Source organism: Agelaius phoeniceus, chromosome 3, assembly GCF_051311805.1.
Source record: "Agelaius phoeniceus isolate bAgePho1 chromosome 3, bAgePho1.hap1, whole genome shotgun sequence".
NCBI classification, from domain to species: domain Eukaryota; kingdom Metazoa; phylum Chordata; class Aves; order Passeriformes; family Icteridae; genus Agelaius; species Agelaius phoeniceus.
The window spans coordinates 41,210,708-41,228,677 of NC_135267.1; the positions used below are offsets into that span (position 1 = coordinate 41,210,708).

The window sequence follows — 17,970 nt, forward strand, 5'->3', positions numbered from 1 at the left end:
ACTAAAAAAAAAAAAAAAAAAAGCCACCACCAAAAAACAAACACAAAAATAAAAAAAAAAAAGATAAAGGGAAGAAAAGGAAAATTAGAAGGGGGAAAGCTAATGCATAGAAAAAAGATCCAGACTTTCTAGGTAGAACGGTAGAAACAACCACTGAGAAAATAACAACTTAACTAAGAAAAAAAAAAAAAATACGTTCTGAATATTGACAAAGAGGGTTTACCAGGGAAGAGATCAGAAACAAAATGAACACATATGTATTCCATGCAGACTTGCCTGTAAAATAACAATTTATTTTAATACTTAAAAACCACACACAATCCAGTGATAAATGTCAATTACCAATAATCAGCATAAAGTGCCAAACAGCCATACAACTTTTTTTTTTTTTTTTAATAAACAGAACTTATTGGAATGTCTCTTAATTTGAATACACTGTTCAGAAAGCCAGCATTTAAAAAAATACGCTCTCAAGTTGAGATTTGTTCTCTCACACCAGGACACACGAAGACTTTAAGTACCACTAAAACCACGTTGTGCATACCGTCAGTTTGACGTATTGCCATCTTTCTTTCCTCTGGGTTTTTTAAATAAGTCCAGAAGTTACAAACTTCCTCACAGCACACTAGACCACAAGGTAATAAAAAAGTTCTCCATGTCCCATGAACACTGATTTGTCCCAACACCAGGAACGCGTGGGTCTGAGATCTGGATGCATTTTCTAACACATGATAGAACTCCCCACTTGAGAGACTTAGGTCATTTCCAAACATTAATTTTCTTCTTTTCTGAAAACAAACTAGCAAATGAGATTTGCAAGTTGCCCCTCTCCTTGTCTTAATGGTGCTGTGATGAGAAACCACCGTTTCAGTTCTTAATTGTCTTCTGGAATTCTTTGTATTTCCTGAAGTGTAAAAATAAGAAGCTTTATACAGTCAAAAAAAAGTATAAAATAAGAGTTTGGATTTTCTTAAGTAATACTTTTGGAAGATACGATTTTGGTTGGTTTTTTGGGTTTTTTTTGGGTGGGGGCAGGGTTGGTTGGGGGTGTCTTGTGGGTTTTTGTTTGGTTTTAAAGAGATTCCTGTCCAACACGTGAGCACCACCTTTTGGCATAAAGTTTATCAAAGCCACACAAGTCAGCTAGCACTCTCTGTATCATTCACGTATATTTTCAATTCAAAATAATCTTTTCACCCACGACTTAGGAAGTTAACTGCTTGGACAGGGAAATTGAAGGGGTGCAGATTTTGCCCTTTTTAAAGTAGAAACAAAAACAAAGCACAAAGTCCAGTGCTCCCATCCTGAAAGTTTCGTTTCTGCTCTAGTTTTGGTGTAAAGTATGAAGGGGAGGAAAAGTTCATAGAAGATGGAGATTCAACACTTAAGTTTGGCAGGTTTCAGTTCCTTTACTTGCGTGTGCAGTGTCTTGTGGACCGCTAGTGTTCTGGACTGGCAAAATCCTTTCCCGCATTCTTGGCACTTAAAAGGCTTTTCTTTAGAATGGATATATCTAGAGAGAGAAAAACAATTGACATATCAGAAATAACTGGCCTAAACTCAGCAGCAAGCCACCTGAGGGAGAATGGGCTGGACATTTCTTATACCTACTGCTGAGATTGAGAGTGCTGGAGCGTGGTTCTTGGGCAAGTGTTGGTATGTATGTGTGCAAGAGAGGGGGGCATCAGAGGGTTATAGGGTGCCCTTCTTAGGGATAAAGAACTTCTCTTTTACTTTGGGGTCACCAGACTGTGTGTCTTCATGACACTTCTGGGTGATCCTAGAGGCAGAGGACACATGATGCAAATGGAGGCTGAAAACATATGTAGAAGTAAAAAGGAGGTTGTAAAAGTTGTCTTTATGGAGTGAGTAAGGTATGTCTTCCACTGTGAGTTATCTGGACTCTTCCACCAACAGTGGGCAGAGGAAAAACTAGAGGGAACACTCTTGGTTGGATGGGTACTTAACCTCTCTTATAAAAATCTTGAGTGTGGATTGGTAACTGGGAGAGTACAAATACACAAGGGAAAAAGAACAGGAAAAGAAAAATAGTTACCTGTGATCCCTCAGGTGATCCTGTCTTCTGAAAGCCTTGTGACAAATATCACATGTGTAGGGCCGTTCGTCGGTGTGGGTTCTTTCATGGATCAAAAGGTTGTAGGACTTGGTGAAGTGCCTGCCACAGAATTTACACACAAACTCCTTCTTGGTTTTGGATGGTAACCTTCCCCGCGTGGGTTTCTTTTCTGGAGAGAGTTTAGTCACCTCAAGCAAAGACCCCAGCCCTGCTGGTGAGCCCTGACTGTCTGCCTGTCCCAGTTTAGAGTGGTCCTCTTGCGTGGCAGCCACTGCTAAGTTGGCAAAGTCAAAGCGGGGTTTGGCTTTGAGGGTCATGTTGGCAGCTTCTTGCTTGGGCTGGATGACATGTGGGAAGAGTGGGAAGGTGGGCAGCTGGAACCGTGCATCCACCAGGCTGGAGACGCCGGGCACTTTGGAGAAGGAGGAGCGGGGCAGATGCATGGCCGGGTAGCCCAGAGTCCACTGGTGCAGGTGCACGGCGTGCAGAGCACTGAAGCCATAGAGGTTGGAGAGGTGGTCGGAGGGCACGGCGGGCAGCCCGTTGAATGCTTGCAGGAAGGAGTAATTGGTGAGCTGCAGGGAAGGATGGATGGGCACTGGGGCCGGCAGGGTTTTACTTCCCATGGTGGCCGCTCAGGAGGAGGATCTTCGGAACAGGGGAGGAAAATATCTGGAAAATAAAGATGGGAGGAGAAGAGGAAGAAGTAGATTTATATTAAAATCAAAGTACCTTACCTCACCCCTAATCAATATCCCTCTCCAAAGCCACAGGAAGAGGTTGCCTTGGAATTAGAGGCTTCACCAGGTCTTTGCTGTGAGTGCATCTCCAGAGTCTCCCTCTCCCCATCTCTCTCTTGCACACAAATGTTGTACTGCATCCACAATCATTCACTTCTCAGCAGCATCCCCTGCTGTGCAGATTTCCAATGATCTTGTACACGGGGACAGCCGAGATGCCATTTTTGGCCCAAAAAGCTCAGTCATCTCCAAGTAATTTAAAATCCCTTCCTAGGTGACCTCAGCCTTTAGAAAATAGTGAGATACTGCCCACTACATCTGTCCAGAGAAGCTGCATTTAGCCCTGTCTCTTGAGGTGACGCAGGGATGGGTGAGGAGCTTCCTGCCCCTGGGTCACTCAGCTCCCTGTGGTCTGGCCTCAGCCAAGCCTCTGAGGTGATGGAGGCACTTGGATGTTCAGAACTGCATGCTCTCCCTCTTTCAGAAAAATAAGATAATTTTGGTGAAAAAACATTATGGGGAAAATACCTGACAAAGTCCTCCCTCTTGTGTACTGCAAAAAGAAACAGGAAAATGCTGAATTTGGGTGACAAACCTGAAATGCCATTTGCTCTTCCCAGGGAGAAGTGCCTGGCTTCAAGCCCACTTCCTAATCTAAGCAATTGCTTAATTAGAGCTCTTCAAAAGGCTAAAAGACAAGGACTGGCAAGACCCTTCCCATGGGGCACCCAAGACCAGCAGCTGCAGAGCCTCAGCCCTTCCCTGGGCTGGGTGCCACCCCTTTGGTCTGGGTTTCAGGGTCCTGCCAAGCCCCTAGCCTCTCTCCTGGGCCAGATCCCCACACGTCCCACCCCACAAGACGGAGGGGAAAATGCTACAAGGCAGCAGCATTCAGGCACATCTGGCCCAGTCTGAAAATTCAGCCCAGGCTGCTGTCAACCATTTGGCAGTGAATGCCTCCCGAGGGTTGTTGGTGGGGACACAGCTTCCTCCCTTTGTGGCTGTGAGAGCACCCATGGCTTTTGGAAGAATCATATCCCTTCAGCCCAGAGAGCCTCGTCCTTACTCCACAGTCCTCAACTTATACTCACTTTCCCCTCAGTGAGCTCTGGGATTTGCCTTCAGTGGGGCTATTTGCTGCCAGAATCCCCACATGTTTGCTGCAGTGTTCCCACAGGATCCACACAACAGGATCTTTGTAAGATCCTGACTGGGTTCCTGCTAAATCTCGGCAGGTTCCCCTACAAGATCCCCACAGGGGACTCCAGCAGGATCCTCACGGTATTCAGATTAGAGTTCATCCCCATGTGAAGAGTTAAGCCCCTTTGGAGAAACAGTCTGCAAAGTACAGCAGAGCAGTAATTGTCCCTCTGAGCTGGAAGTCTGGGGGTGTGGAAACTGCTGGTGGAAGAGGTCTAAAGACCAGGGAAACAAATCTGATTTATATGTGTGCTGTTGCCTAGAAAGAGGAGCTGCGGCTGGGAGGGTGTGAGAGGGAGAAGCTTACTCTGAGCAGCTCTATACTCCAGGCCCACCTTTCACTCTGCTTTACATAAATCAGCAGCAGGAAGAGAGACTCAAACCTTAGAGGAATTCCACTGCAATGACCTAGAATAAGAGACTGTGACATTTTTTGGTTTTCAATTGGATACATTTCTGATAGTGACTGATTGAAAAATGCACACGTTATATTCTCTATTCTCCTCCCTTTGGTCTTTTTTCCCCTATTTCTATTTTTTTTAGGGTTTGGGGTTTTTTGTTTTTTGTTTTGTTTTGGTGGGAGTTTTTGTGCTTGGGGTTTTTTTGGTTGTTGGGGTTTTTTTTTTTTGTTGTTGTTTTTTTTTTTTTGTTTGGTTTTTTTTTTTCTGAACTATTTAGGGCTGTTGAACCAGCCAGACTGTTTTGTTGCTCTACTGGGGATATACTTTTATTTAGTTAGTGCTGCCTATACACTAAGCATGTCCACATCACAGCACAAATGCTTCAGCTGGTGACCCCAAGAACAAAGTGCACAGAAAACACTCTTGTCCTCTCGTCTGGGTACCTGAAAATGTCTCTTTCTGTCCTTCACAATGGCTCCATGTCCGTTTCCCTGTCTAGGTGGCTCTAGATATCTCAAACATGAAACAGGCTACTGCAAATGATCTTTATCCCTCTTCCTTTCTTTGTATTCTTAGAAAACACTTAATATGGAACATATAAGCAGAAATCTACTACGTCAATATGGGTAAATTCTTGCTTGAAAATATTTTAAAAATTTTCTTTAGATTTTCCCAATAAAGAACAAGGCACAAACCAAGGAGAAATGCAGTCAGGTCATAATAGCATCCCTTACACCCGCAATTTTTTGGTTCTTGCTAGAGAAGTTCTGTTAAATTAAAAAAAAAAATCCTAAAAATGATGAAAAAGCAAAAGACAACAAGGGAAAAAAAGAAAAAGAGAGAGGAGGAGAAAATAAGAAGAAAAGAGGAGGTAGGAGCAGACTGTTCATGTTACTACAAGTTTTTTGGCACTTTTCCAGAAATGTAAGCTACACTTTTGCTCTGTACGACCGGGATAGTCAAAAATATGGATGAAGAGCAGGCTATTTCATAAAGTCCCCTCACTTCGGGACATCAAAGCGAATGTGTTTCACAGTGTAGTAGCTCTCTGGTCTCCCACTTGCCCGCAGAGAGATCAACGTTTCTTTGATTTCGGTGTCACCTCCACCTTTAATTCTGCTTCATGTAAACAGATCGTTATCGGGTCTTCTTTTTTTTTTTTCTTTCTTTACAGAAGAAGACCCCGCGAGTTCTCTGCTTGAATTCCCCCTTTGCAATAAAACTGTACGTGGTTTTCTTTTTTAACACAAAGTAGCTCGGTGAGTAATTAAGAACAAAACACTTGTGTTCTGACTGAAACAAAACCCACTCATGCCAAGATAAATTTACCCTGCAAAATAGGATCATAAACTTGAAAGTCTACATCTGTCTCCAGCTTTCTTACCCTTTGCCCTGAGTGAAGATACGGTAATGCTATTGTCCAGTTGCCACTGTTTTAAAACCATTTCAATCTTAACCTTCCAGATTAAACTCTACCTACTCTATACGCCAGAAAAAAAAAAAAATATAGACCCGGTTTTCTGCTAGTAGCACAGCAAGAGGAGAAATTAAATGGATTTTTAAGTAATCTTGTGGCTAGTCGGTATTTTTCCTTTCTACATTGAATTATCAATTTCCGATGTATCCTTTGAAAGGGATATTTGTTACATTAAATACCTGACTCATAAATAATGAGGTTTGCTAATTAGTTCCACATGGAAGAATGGAGGAGGTAAATTACCCTGAGAACGTTGCTTATTTTTACAAACATGATAAAGTGGCGGGCATAAAATGATGCATTCTTGCGACAAACTACAGCAATCAGGTTCTTCCGTAAAAAAAAATGTTCCACAGTTTTGCCTGAATTTTTTCAAGTCTGATAGCCCTGTCCTTTCGGCTGCACGCATCGGTGTGCAGCATTTCGCCACCAGGTCGGTTATTTATTTTGTCTGTTTTGAGGGGAAGAAAATTTCCCTTCCTAAAGTTAAAGCCGAGAAATTGAGCTTGTAAGTTATCTGTGTTTGGGAAACTAAGTGGAAAGGGAATAAAACTGCCCTTTCGCTCCGCATTTTTCGAGCGTGGTGCTCTTGAGGAATAAAATGCATTGTTCAACACAGATTTATTCAAAGTATTAATGAAGTGTGCAGAATCTATTAAAGCAGGTTTATTTGGGGCTAATTGAGCGTGAAAGAGTTAATTACTAACATTAATGAGGACTGGAAGGACTCAGTCAGCGTGTGCCTTGGATATCTCCGCTCAATCCTTATAAAATCATCATTCACATTTTATCACGAAATCGGTGTTGACAACTCTCCCCAGACCACCACTGCGAGCGCGGGTGAATGAGATGGGCTTTAGTTTCTCAAATAATAATAATAATAATAAAGAATAACCGGGGGGCGAGTGCACCAGCGATGGCCGCAGTGCCCGGGGCAGCCTTTATCCAGAGCAGCCGAGATCCCGAGCTCGGCCCCTGGGGGACAGCGGCTGCGGGGCCACGGGCGGGAGCGCGGCCCGCGGCGGGAGTGGGTGGGCCGGCCGCAGGGGCCAGCTCCTCACCTTCTCCCGCACTGGTTCTTGGGCACGTTTGGGGGTACTGTGCGTGTGCTTTTGCAATCCCCTCGGGTGTTGAAAGGCCCCCAGCACAACATTCGCCCTCGCTTTCTCCCTAGAGAAATACCCGCTGCCTCCCCTGCACAGGAATACATCGTCCTTCCTCTCTCCCGGCCGCAGGGAGGATTTCTTGCCTCTGCCCCCCTCGCTTCCCACGGCCACAGCGCGCCCGGCCGCGGGCAGGGGCGAGGCTTTGCGGTGCCAGCGCCGGGGGCAGCCGGGGCACGGCGGAGCATCCCCGGCCCCGCTCCCGCAGCCGGGCTCTGCCGCCGAGCCGCACCCCGGGGCCCCGGGCCCAGCGCTGCTGCCGTGGGGGTCGGGCCTCTTTCCCAGCTGACTCCGGACTTACTGGACTGGACCTACGGTGCACCTGTCCGGGACCCTCCTGCCTGGCTCGCGATTTATCGAACAATTCCTGCGGCGCTACAATAATCTCCAAAATGCCCTATTTTTATAGTTTCCCTGCCAAAAGCCAACTATAACAACCATACTCTAATCCTCAGCTTTGCACTGACACTTTATAGGCTCGGCCTCGAGAGAAGCTTAGTCCCTCCTGCGCTGAACTTGTTTCGATCAGACAAATATAAACATCAGGCTCATTCCTGTTATGGCCTTGGGAAGAAAGAGACGCGGCTTTTCAGATCCTAAAACACTGGCGTTGCAAGAAAAGGAGAAAAAGAAAAGAAGAAACCTCTCAGAAATAAAGAAAGAAGAGAAAGAAGTGGAAAGACATGCCAATAATAGAAAGGAGAAAAGCTGGAAGTTCAAGGCCGTAAAGGACATGCAGGCTTCTGTTTTGCTCGTATGTGTCATTTTTAGCTCGGGTTTGAAACACTGCTTCTCCGCAAGGGGGGAGACACAACTTTGAAAAGGGGAGGACAAATCTTAAAATAGCATCAAAATATCCGAGACCCATGTGAAGGCTTACCCCAGCCCTCCGCCCGCCCCAAAGAGAGCAGTCCTCCTCACGTGAACCACAATATCCACGCTTCTGCACCATCCAGCGGATTGTGGGAGGGGATGGGGGCAAAGAAAGAAAGGAGGTAGAGTAAAGGAAGTGTTTGAATCGATATCCCCAACCCCCGAGGCTTGGCAAAACAAAACCAAACATAATGAGTTGTTCTTTTTATTTACCTAATCCCGATCTGTGCTCCACCGCTGGCAGCAGTTAAAAGATCCTGGGCTAAATTGGAGCTGGTAAAATAAAATAATGGAAAAAAAATAGGGGAAAAAAAAGAAAAAAGAAAAAAAAAAAAAAAGAAAAAAAAAAGAAAAACGGAGGTTGGGCTAGGTCAGTGTCTGTGCTGGCCCTGGGGGGGCACAGCTCACCCCACCCACCCCACTGCTCCTCCAGCGGGTACAGGCAGATCCGAGCGGGGCCAGGTGTCCAGGTGCTCCGGCCGGCGCGGCCGGAGGTGCTCTCCCTGCTCCTGCTCCCGGAGCCGGCTGCGTGCGCTGGAGTGCGAACGCGCCCGGGAGCAGTCGCGCTCAGACTGAACCGATCCCTTCCCTCCTGCCTCCTCCTTATTTCAACCCCCCCTCCCAGCTCCCCCCTCAACCTCCCACCGCACTCCGGGCATGCGCACGCGGGGAGAAAGTTCCTGGCTGGGAAGAACCAACTTTTCAACCCGCTTCTCCGGGAGGCACAGCAGCCCGGGGCTCGCAGCCCGCGAACCTCTCAGCTCTCCCCCGCTCCCCGCTCCCGCAGCCTCTCCCGGAGCATCTCCCCAGGGCCCCCCGGCGGAGCGTCCTCCCGGGGGTTCCCCCGCGGGTTCCCCGCGCAGCTCCGCGGGTTCGGGACGCTCGCCCGGCGCCGCTGCGCGACAGCGCTCCCTGCGCCGATCCGGCCCCGCCGCTCCGCTCTGCACCTCACGGCTGCGAGCCGCGCCGAACCGCGCCGAGCCGCGCCGAACCGCGCCGAACCGCGCCGCTCCCGGCCGCCGCGCTGCGCCCCCTCCCCGCCGGGCAGAGCCGCGGGACAGGACTCACCGGGACCTGCCCAGAGGGCGGGAGGGGGACAAAGGCAGAAAGGATGAAAAAGTGGGGAGGAGGATGGAGGGAGGGATCTGCTCCCGCTGGACGGGTTTAGGGATCGCAAGTTGTTCTGCCTCTCTGAGAAGATCCTCAGAGAGGATCCCGGGAGCCGCTTACCTGTGAGGGGTCCACCCCCGGGAGGACGCTTCCTCCGCCCGTCCCATCATCCCTCCTGATCCCCACTTTCCGCCCCAGCGCCCCTGACCTGGGTGCCTTCCTCCTGTCCTTCCTCCCACGGGCTGGGAGGGTCTCTCCCCGCTCCCCGGAGGGGTTCCACGGCGTGCGAAACTCCGCGGGTTCCCCGTGGATAAGGAGCCTCAAAGCTTTGCTTACGTCCGGGGGCGACTGCCCGGGCGACACAGGAAAAGCAAAATAACCCTCGAAAGAAAAAGGTTAAACGTGCTTTATAATTAATCCTGAGGCCGTAATCTCCTCGGTTATTTGTTTTTCTATTCATCCATCCATTCACACTCCTTTAGATCCGGGAAGGGGAGAAAATTGCTTGGGTACATTACATTGTCCCGAGAAGCCAGGGTAATATAGCACGCGAGCGAAGACAGATCCGTCAGGATAACACGGTACTGTGCTCAGGGACACGCATGTGTCTTTTTATTGTTCATGACACTCCTGTTATTGCACCTTTTTTTTTTTTTTCACCATCTCCGAAGGAAAAACAAGTAAACAAATAAAACCAAAATCAATAAAACAGCAACAAGAAAACACTGCGTTATCATCCTGCAGAATAAGTGCTCAAGAGCATGACAGTAGCGTGGCGAAGCAAGCCTAGCCCTGCCGTTTCAACCCCAAATCCTCTCTATTTTTATGAACAATTTGTGGTCCAACATAGCACTCTGCTCCAGGCAGGCGAAGAGATTTTCCTTCCCTTTTTTTGTAAACGAGTGGCATTTTTTATGAGGCTGAGGGGAAGCAAAGACGTTCCCAGTTCTTCCTCAGTTCTCTCGCGTTTCGTGTTGTTATTTTCTCTCTTTCTTTATTATAACACTCACACACTCAACCCCCCTCCAAAAAAAAAACCTCCCCAAAAAAAAAAAAAACCAACAAAAAAATAAACATACAAAACATCCCCCCGGACAAGCAAAAAAGAAAGAAAAAAAAAAAAAAAAGGAAAAAAGGGAAAACCCTCAAAACCCAAACCCCTAAACCTCGTATTTTCATTCCTGTCGAGAATGTGATCCTGTGCCCGATACTGTAAACTGACTTCTTTGCATTTTCAAATATAGTTTAAGTCCAGTTGTCTGAACACAAATGTAAGATTCCCAAGTGTCTCCAGACCAAGACACAGACCGCAGATAAGCTCTTCTAACTGGAGATGTATCTTTTCCCATAGGAAAAATCTTGTTTTAGCTGAGGGTGGGTGCATGCACTAATAAAACAAAAGTCGCAATTCTCTTTAGAGAAATAGCGGATTAGCTGAGACGGTAAGCACAAAACCAGCTACGATACCTGCACGCGCTGCCTTTGAGGGAAAAAAATAAAAACCATGCACTTCCAGGTACAAACCCTATCATTCTGAAATAAATACTTAAACATCGAAATGCGTGGCAGTAAATGATCTCATTGCCTACGGGGGAGGGAGACACAAAAAAAATTATTCCCACGCGAAAGTAGTTTATAATCAAAGCAGATCGTTGACAAATCATTCTGTTCTAGAATATTCCTGGAAGCTGTAGCTGAAAGCTGCCTGGATAATGTGTCGTCTAATATTTACGTATTTGTTAAAAAATAAAAATATTTGGACTTGTCAACCCACTGGCGATAGAACTGAAGTTTCAGGTTAACTGTCTTGTTAAGTGCATTTGTTTTAAATGTATGGCGTTTAAGTTATGAAGCGTATGTTGTTCCAAAACCTTTATTCTCGAATGGATTTTTATGATGTCCCTTGCTAATTTGCATTATGTCAACTTACAGCGGTGGGGAACCTAATACGGGGAACGGGGAACAAAACCAATCTGACACGCAGGGAATAGGCTGCGCTTTTCCTCAGCGAAGATCTGCTGTCGATTAGGAATGTTACGACTTCAAGAGAATTGTGAAAAGTGAAGGCATCTGCTCCCAAAGCTAGCCACGTTTGTAGGATTTAGACGTGACAGCGAAACCCAATTCGTTGCAAGAGAAACCTGTGGGATGACTGGGGAGACCGGAGCCCCCGTTCCTGTTTCCCACCTGTATCCCCTTCCCAGAATCATTCCCGTCCCTATCCTGTCCCACGTATCTGCAGGTCAAAGGCCCCCAGTTCTATGCACCCCGTTTTCGGGGAGCAGCATCCCGGACCCAGCACACCGGCACTGCCGGTCCGCTGCGATCCCGCAGCGCCGGAGCCGCCGTCGGGCGCTGCCGCCGCGCTCCGGTGCCGTCGGTGCCGCTGCTGGTGCCCGAACCGGGGGGAGCGGCTCAGCGACACTTGAGGAGCAGACTCAGGGGGCACGGGGAGAACATCTGAGAGCATTTCCCCATCGCTCCCGTGGGGAGCCTGTTGCGTTTGTCACCTCCTCTCTAAGGAGTTCTGGGTTCAAGGGCTAGCCCTGCGCTCTGCGGGCTCTGGGGATCGCGCCTCCTCTGGTTCACGCTCCTCTGGATGTCGGTCATCCCTGGATGCACCTACATACGCCCTGGGAGAGGGTTACACAGCCTAACTGGTGTTCCACTTCTCTGCTGCTGCTGGAATACCCAACTTCACCCGCTTAACCTTTGCAAGAAAAACGATTCCCGGCCCCATCCCATAGCCATGGGCAGGATAAAACTCCCTTTTTCTTCCTGGGACTTTCTGCCCACCGGGGAACTGCGATAGTCCCTTAAAATTCTTTTACTGAGAAGAAACAACTGTGCTACTCGCGAAGCATCATCCGCCGCTGGGGCTGGGGGGAGCAGCGGCTGCGGCGGAGCAGGGGGAGGTTCGTGTGCGCGGCGAGTCCAGGGGCTCCATCGCCCCCGGAGTCTGGCGAACGTAGAGGCGGTGGGTGGGGGATGGCTGGGCAAAGCCGCCTCCGCTCGGCAGCCCCGCAGCTCCCGGCACTCCCGGGGAAAGGAAGCGGGAGCAGGACCGAGCAGCCGGCAGCTCTCGGCAGAGGTTGCGGAGCTTCACCGGGAGGATGGAGCAGCCCCGGCGGCAGACACGCAGGGGAGAGCAGGCACAAGTGCACTGAGCATTGCCCTCACTCCTCCCCGGGCAAGGTGTAACGCCCCGTTATCTGTGGCACCCGGGATACAAATACATGTGTATGTGTATATATGTATTCTGCTCTTCTTCGCTTTGCCTGGTTTCTCCTCTTCCTTCGGTTTTGTTGATGGTCGCGGTGAAGGATTAGAGCGTGTGGACTCTGCCCTCCCTGGAACGGCCCTCCCTGGACTGAGCTGAAAAGGGAGAGTCAGGAAGGGGCAGGGAAGGCCACGGGCTCCCGGGGGCCGAGCGTGGAGCGTGGCCGGGAGCTGCGGGTGGCGGTGGGCGCCGGGCAGGGCCCGCAGGCAGCGCGGGCGCTCCCGCACCCCCTTTCCCAAACTGATCCCCCCGCTCCCTCCCGACCACAGCTCTCTCCTCAGGTTCCTTGTACCCTTAGTATTTTAATAGCTGCTAATGACAAGAAAGGGAAGAATAGCGGCAAACAACGCGGGTGGAAACTGCTCCCGCGGTGCGAGTAAACGCTCTTCAAATAGCAGCTGCCGCCTCCATCCCTCAGAAAGAAAATCTGTGCAGAGATGGATATAGTGCTGTTCGTCTAGCTTTGGAATTTTTTGGTTTTTTTTTTTTTTTTTTCAAACTTCTAGGGCTCCCTGAAAATAAAAGCCAAACTTTGGAACAGCTCCATTTTGTTAACAAGGGACAAATCGTTCTTGCTTGATTGCGATGCTGAGATGTAACCCGGCGCTTTAATGTGTTGCCGCCCTTCTCTGGGGAGTTTCTGCGGCGGGGGAGAGATCCGCGGGCGCGCAAGTCCCGGCGGGCCCCCCCCGCGCCCCGCGCAGCCGGCGGGGACAGCCCTCTGCCAGCAACTTCTGCGGGGTAGGAAAGAAAACCCAGAGCACGGAATAGAGCGATAGGGGATTTGTCTTCTTCAAGAATCACAATGGATTTTGCAAGCAACTAATTAAGCGCAAGATCCCCCCCACCACAAGTTTCCCGCCCCACACACCCCTTGTTTGCAAAGCGGTGTGAAGTGGGTTGTGTAAATGATTCCACTTTAACTTCCAGCCCCTTTAGATCACTAATAATGCCGTGGTGGTGCTGCTCACACTGGTGCAGCGAGAGTCAGCATTTCCATTATAATTTCCTATTTTCAGGAGTTTTTACAGTGGTCATAAAAATTCAATCCAGGCTCAAACTTGGCATCCTAGGGCTCCTCCCAGGAGTCATTTCTTTTTGTTGTATTTGAAAGAGGAAACCATTTATCTGTTTTTACATTGCGAGAGAGCAACAAAAGGAAGCAAAAGCAGGGTTTGGAGAACATTTTTGTATTTTATATCACTTGCTTTTCCTCAGCTCTACAGTATCTGCCATAGTTGTTAAAGGACTACAGTACACAGTAATTAATAACACATGAAAAACCATCAGGTTATAGAGAAACCAGGGTCTGCAATCAGAACTGGTCGTATAAAATACTCTTTATCATTCTGAATTCCTTTGCTTTTCTAAACCAATAATTTATTAGCAATACATCCAAAATGTAATTTGATGCTGGGGGTCACTTTGATTCAAAATGAACTGATCATTTTGAAATCTGAGAAAGACTTTTGTATATGCTCATTTTTGAGAAAGTTTTTGTATGCGCTCATTTTTAAGGAAAATTTTGTAAAAGTACAGATGTTTTCACTGCAGATTTGAGGGGTCTATCCTCCAGCCTCGTCTAAGCAAGTTTATGTACAGCAGACAAATAATCTTTGGATTTAGGTGTCCCTAAGTATTCATTTATATGATGGATTGTAATGGCTATATGGTTCCCTTGAAACCATTATGTTCTATCAGGTCAAAACCAGCTTCTTAAAAAAGTTCATTTAATACAAGGGTGGCTGGAATGATTTGTGTACATTGCATTTGCTCACATACAATTCCCATGTCTGCTGGAAATTGAGTAAGGATTTAATGATCCCGGAGGAGCTGGAGGCTTTGGTGACATGAGTTCCAAAGGGGCCTGTGAGACAAAGACCAGTGTGAATTGGGACACTGAAGTGGAATGCCAGTGAAGCCTGGACATCACATCATTTTGCTGTGGATTATGCCTATGCCACATGTTTTAAAGGGAAATCCTTTCTCCACTGCTATAAAATATGCATTTCTGCTAGCCTGGAAACCCAGTAGGGGTATCCTCTAACCCATCCAGCTCTGGTTTGTCTAGGAAAAAGGATCACCAAGAGCAATCTCTCAGGCTTCAAAGAGTTACTTCTAGGTAGTATCAAAAGATACATATGAATTAAGAGTTACATGTGCATACATATAAATACATATACACTAGAAAAGGGAAGAACCTTTGTATGTATTTGTAAGTAGAGAGAGATACTAACATAGACAGCATTACAGGATGAACAATGGAAGCAGGAGGACATCTATATTGAATCAAGGAATATCAATGACCTTTATACTTTTAAATGTTTTTGAATATACGGAACTTGATAAGTCTTATATTTACTATTGTTAACACTTAAAAGAGGACTCCATAACTTTCAGTGAATAAAGACAACATTTACATGCCATGGTCTGTCAGTCACAGGACTGGAATCACAGGACTGGATTCCACAAGATTTATCTTCCATGGAGTGATTTCATCACAGTGTCATTGAGCTGGTGACCTCCAGTGGATCCAGCACTTCCTGGAAGCAGGGAACTTCCTGTTGAGATCATTCTAGAGAAACCTTTCCTTATTTTTTCATTGACCGTATGCTGGTGCATACACAGACCCAATGGTTCTTGTTTTAGGTATCTCAATTCATAGCCTGAAAGTTAGGGGATGAGTATAAGTCTTTTCTATTTCTACATTTTTATCAGGCTTTATCTTCAGAACTTAATGAAGTAAGATCTGCAGTAGTTGATAGATCATATACCTATGTGACAACAAGCTTGTTACAAATGAAAAAAATGAAACATTTTCTGCACCAGAAGTGGTTAGAAAAGCTTCTCCTAGCTTAACTATAGCAATGTATCATGGCAGCAGTTCAGCATCTCCTTTGGGATTAGCAGGACTAGAGATAGCAACATAAATTGACAGGGCTCCACAATTTACATCCTAATTATTTGGGATCTTGTTTTGGCTTTGTCCACTGCACAGGTATGTAATGAAACAAGGCTCTGAGTTCAGTCAATTGCCCATACTCTATCTCCTCATGCCAACAGACTGGATACTGGAGCCCAAAGGAACATTCAATTCATGTCAGAGGCATGAGAGGTGAATGGACCATCACTTGTGCCACAGAGCTCTAGCAATCTGTCAAGAGCTGTGAGCTTTCCATGCCTGTGACACAACAGCTGCCATGCCTGTCTGGCACTGAAAACAGGGAGAAGAGGTGCTGAAGAATGGGAAGATATTGTGCAAACCCACTCCACAGTCTTGGACAGGCCCCAGGGGCAGATCTGCTGGGTCAGGTCTGTAGAATCACAGCCTGCAGCTCAGAAATGTGGGTGGTGTTTTAAATATCCTGAACCTGAACCTTGGAAACAGATCCAGGGAGGGCAGAACCTGGCTCGGTACCCAATGGGAGTCAACTTTAAAAACACGTTTGGGTCCTTCACTCTTTCAGCAAATATTTGAAACTGCCAGTACTTCATGTCCTGTAGAGTGATGGAAATTCACTACAGGACTGAGAGGTTCATGCACTGGGGTCACCTTCCCTGCTCCAAACAAACGTGTAGTCCATGGCTGCTAGTCCTGGCTCTGCTGCCCACTCCCTTGGCTGTAAGCTCATTGACTAGTGCTGCTGGCAGGCACAATGGCCAGCTCTCTGCAGGGGACAAGGGCATTTTAAATTCAATTACATCAGTCCTTGATCCTCTAAACCACATCTGTGGGTCCTCTCTTCTATAAAATGATGATTGCCAAAGGCCAGTTGGTCCTTAGCCATATGTACGCTGCTGACATGACTGCATGACACTGAAGCAGCCACGGAGTTCAAGTATTCTTTCTCCCACAGAAAACCATATGATTTTTTATGATTGACTTCAGTGACATTAATATCTAACAACTGTAGTATTGTGTCACTGCAGATCCAATTTCTTGGCTTTTACTCAGTGGAAAGGTGTTATTTTAAGAAAAAATGTTGGTTTTAATAATACAGGACTTGTGTCTGGCTAAAGTATGTAGAAATATTGATCTGGTGAGAATTTAATTATTTAGAACAACCCTAAAATTTTGTTTATTTAGGATAATGTATATGAAATCAGAATTTTAGTTGTATAATCACTCACAATGGTTTTCCTGTTTTTAGCAGTTTCTAAATATATAGCAGTACTATAGGAAAAAGAAAAAAAGAGGGTTTTTTCGGGGTTTTTGTTTTTTTAGTGTTCACTTTCAAAACCGATATAACTTCCCTTTGAAACTACATGGAAATAAACCTGAGGGGCCAACTAAAAGTCACAAAAGCAAAGGAAGTTAAGAGTCAAGTTGGAAAGACAATTTTCTGTCATACACAGTCATGTTGAAGTGTTAGAGATAAAGGTCACCTAACAGGGGGGGCTTTGTGCCATCAGGTGATCCTAAATACCGAATAAGTTGCAATACACTGGCCCAAGGGGAAGATTAAGTAGTGACAGAGTTTCAACCCTAACTGAGAACTTCCTGCTATTCGTGGTTCGAGGTCAGGCCTTTAAGGTTATTTTGAGATAGGCTTTTGCGTTTAAAGCTGCAGGAATAATACAGTCAGGGCATCACTGAACAAGAGACAGGACCATAAAAAAACCCCCTCTTTTTGGAAGTGCAATCCTGAAGAAAACTCGCCACCTGCTGGCCGAACGCCTCCTCGTGCTGCCCCTCTCCGACAGCTCTTGCTGAAGTCGGTATTTTCCAGTTCACAGCAGCTGAAATAACCCACAGTTCATGCTCTCGCCAGTTAAAGCCTTCATTTTGGGACCTTCTGTCTTAAAGAAAAAAATAATTTTCATCTGAAGTCTCTGTGTGACACTGTGCTGCAGTGATGTTTGAAAATACTACAAATCAAATATTTCAGCATGAATAATAGTCTCTTGAGGCTTAAATATTTTTGTACAAGTGAGTTACATTAAATGCATTTTAAAACTTATACATCCTCTTTCTTTCCCTTATGATTACATCAGGAATCTTTGTGGTTTCTTTTGTGATATTTTTGTTGCCACAGGGTCTTTTATTTGCTGTTACTGCTTTTATTTACTGTTACTAAACGGTAACTGGAGATTTTTGACATCTCATTAGAAATAGTTCTCATTCCTGTAATGGGAAAGGGAACACCTCTCAATGCTAAAGCTTACCATCTAACTTTTTGTTATGCTGACATTTTAGTAAGGAACTCTAGATATTTTAGTGATAACAGGACTTTTTGCCAATTGAATAAGTAAGGTATATAATGTTGCCTTTTTTCATTACTGTCTGCTCTACAGTCAGCTAAATTAGATGACAGATCCCATTGATTCCAAGCTAATTTGGGTAGACCATTACACAGTAAACCAAAATACAATGTGAACACACTTCAGAACTAATACTGAGTTTACAATCTCTTGATGAGGATTGGGAATGCACAAGCCACAGGAAACAAGCCCCACAGCCAGCAGGTACTGGACACAGCAAGGGAGAGGCACTGGGCTCACCCAGACTCAGTGACCAAGTGTCCCATGGAAGGGGCAGTGGGCAGTGTGGGGCTGGCGTGCAGCAAGGTGTAGGAATTCATTTATCAATACAGCCAACAGTGGAGAAGGAAAAAAAAGACAAAAAACATGGGTAGCTTTCCAAAATGG

At 46.4% G+C, this 17,970-nt stretch overlaps 1 protein-coding gene across 1 annotated transcript; it reads right to left on the minus strand.

The window, feature by feature from the left end:
• Positions 1-278: 278 nt before the first annotated feature.
• On the minus strand, positions 279-8,498 carry OSR1 (odd-skipped related transcription factor 1). Its single transcript, XM_077175108.1, has 3 exons — positions 8,145-8,498; positions 2,057-2,749; positions 279-1,513 (listed from the first exon to the last, which is right to left on the minus strand). The coding sequence occupies exons 2-3, from the start codon at positions 2,701-2,703 to the stop codon at positions 1,378-1,380; spliced, it is 783 nt and encodes a 260-aa protein (XP_077031223.1). The 5' UTR covers positions 2,704-2,749; positions 8,145-8,498; the 3' UTR covers positions 279-1,377.
• Positions 8,499-17,970: the final 9,472 nt, after the last annotated feature.

Coding starts and splice junctions, on each gene's coding strand:
- OSR1 (XM_077175108.1), bottom strand. CDS start 2,703: ATGGGAAGTAAAACCCTGCCGGCCCCAGTGCCCATCCATCCTTCCCTG. Junction 1,514..2,056: donor GATCACCTGAGGGATCACAG/GTAACTATTTTT, acceptor TTCTCTCTCTAG/ATATATCCATTCTAAAGAAA.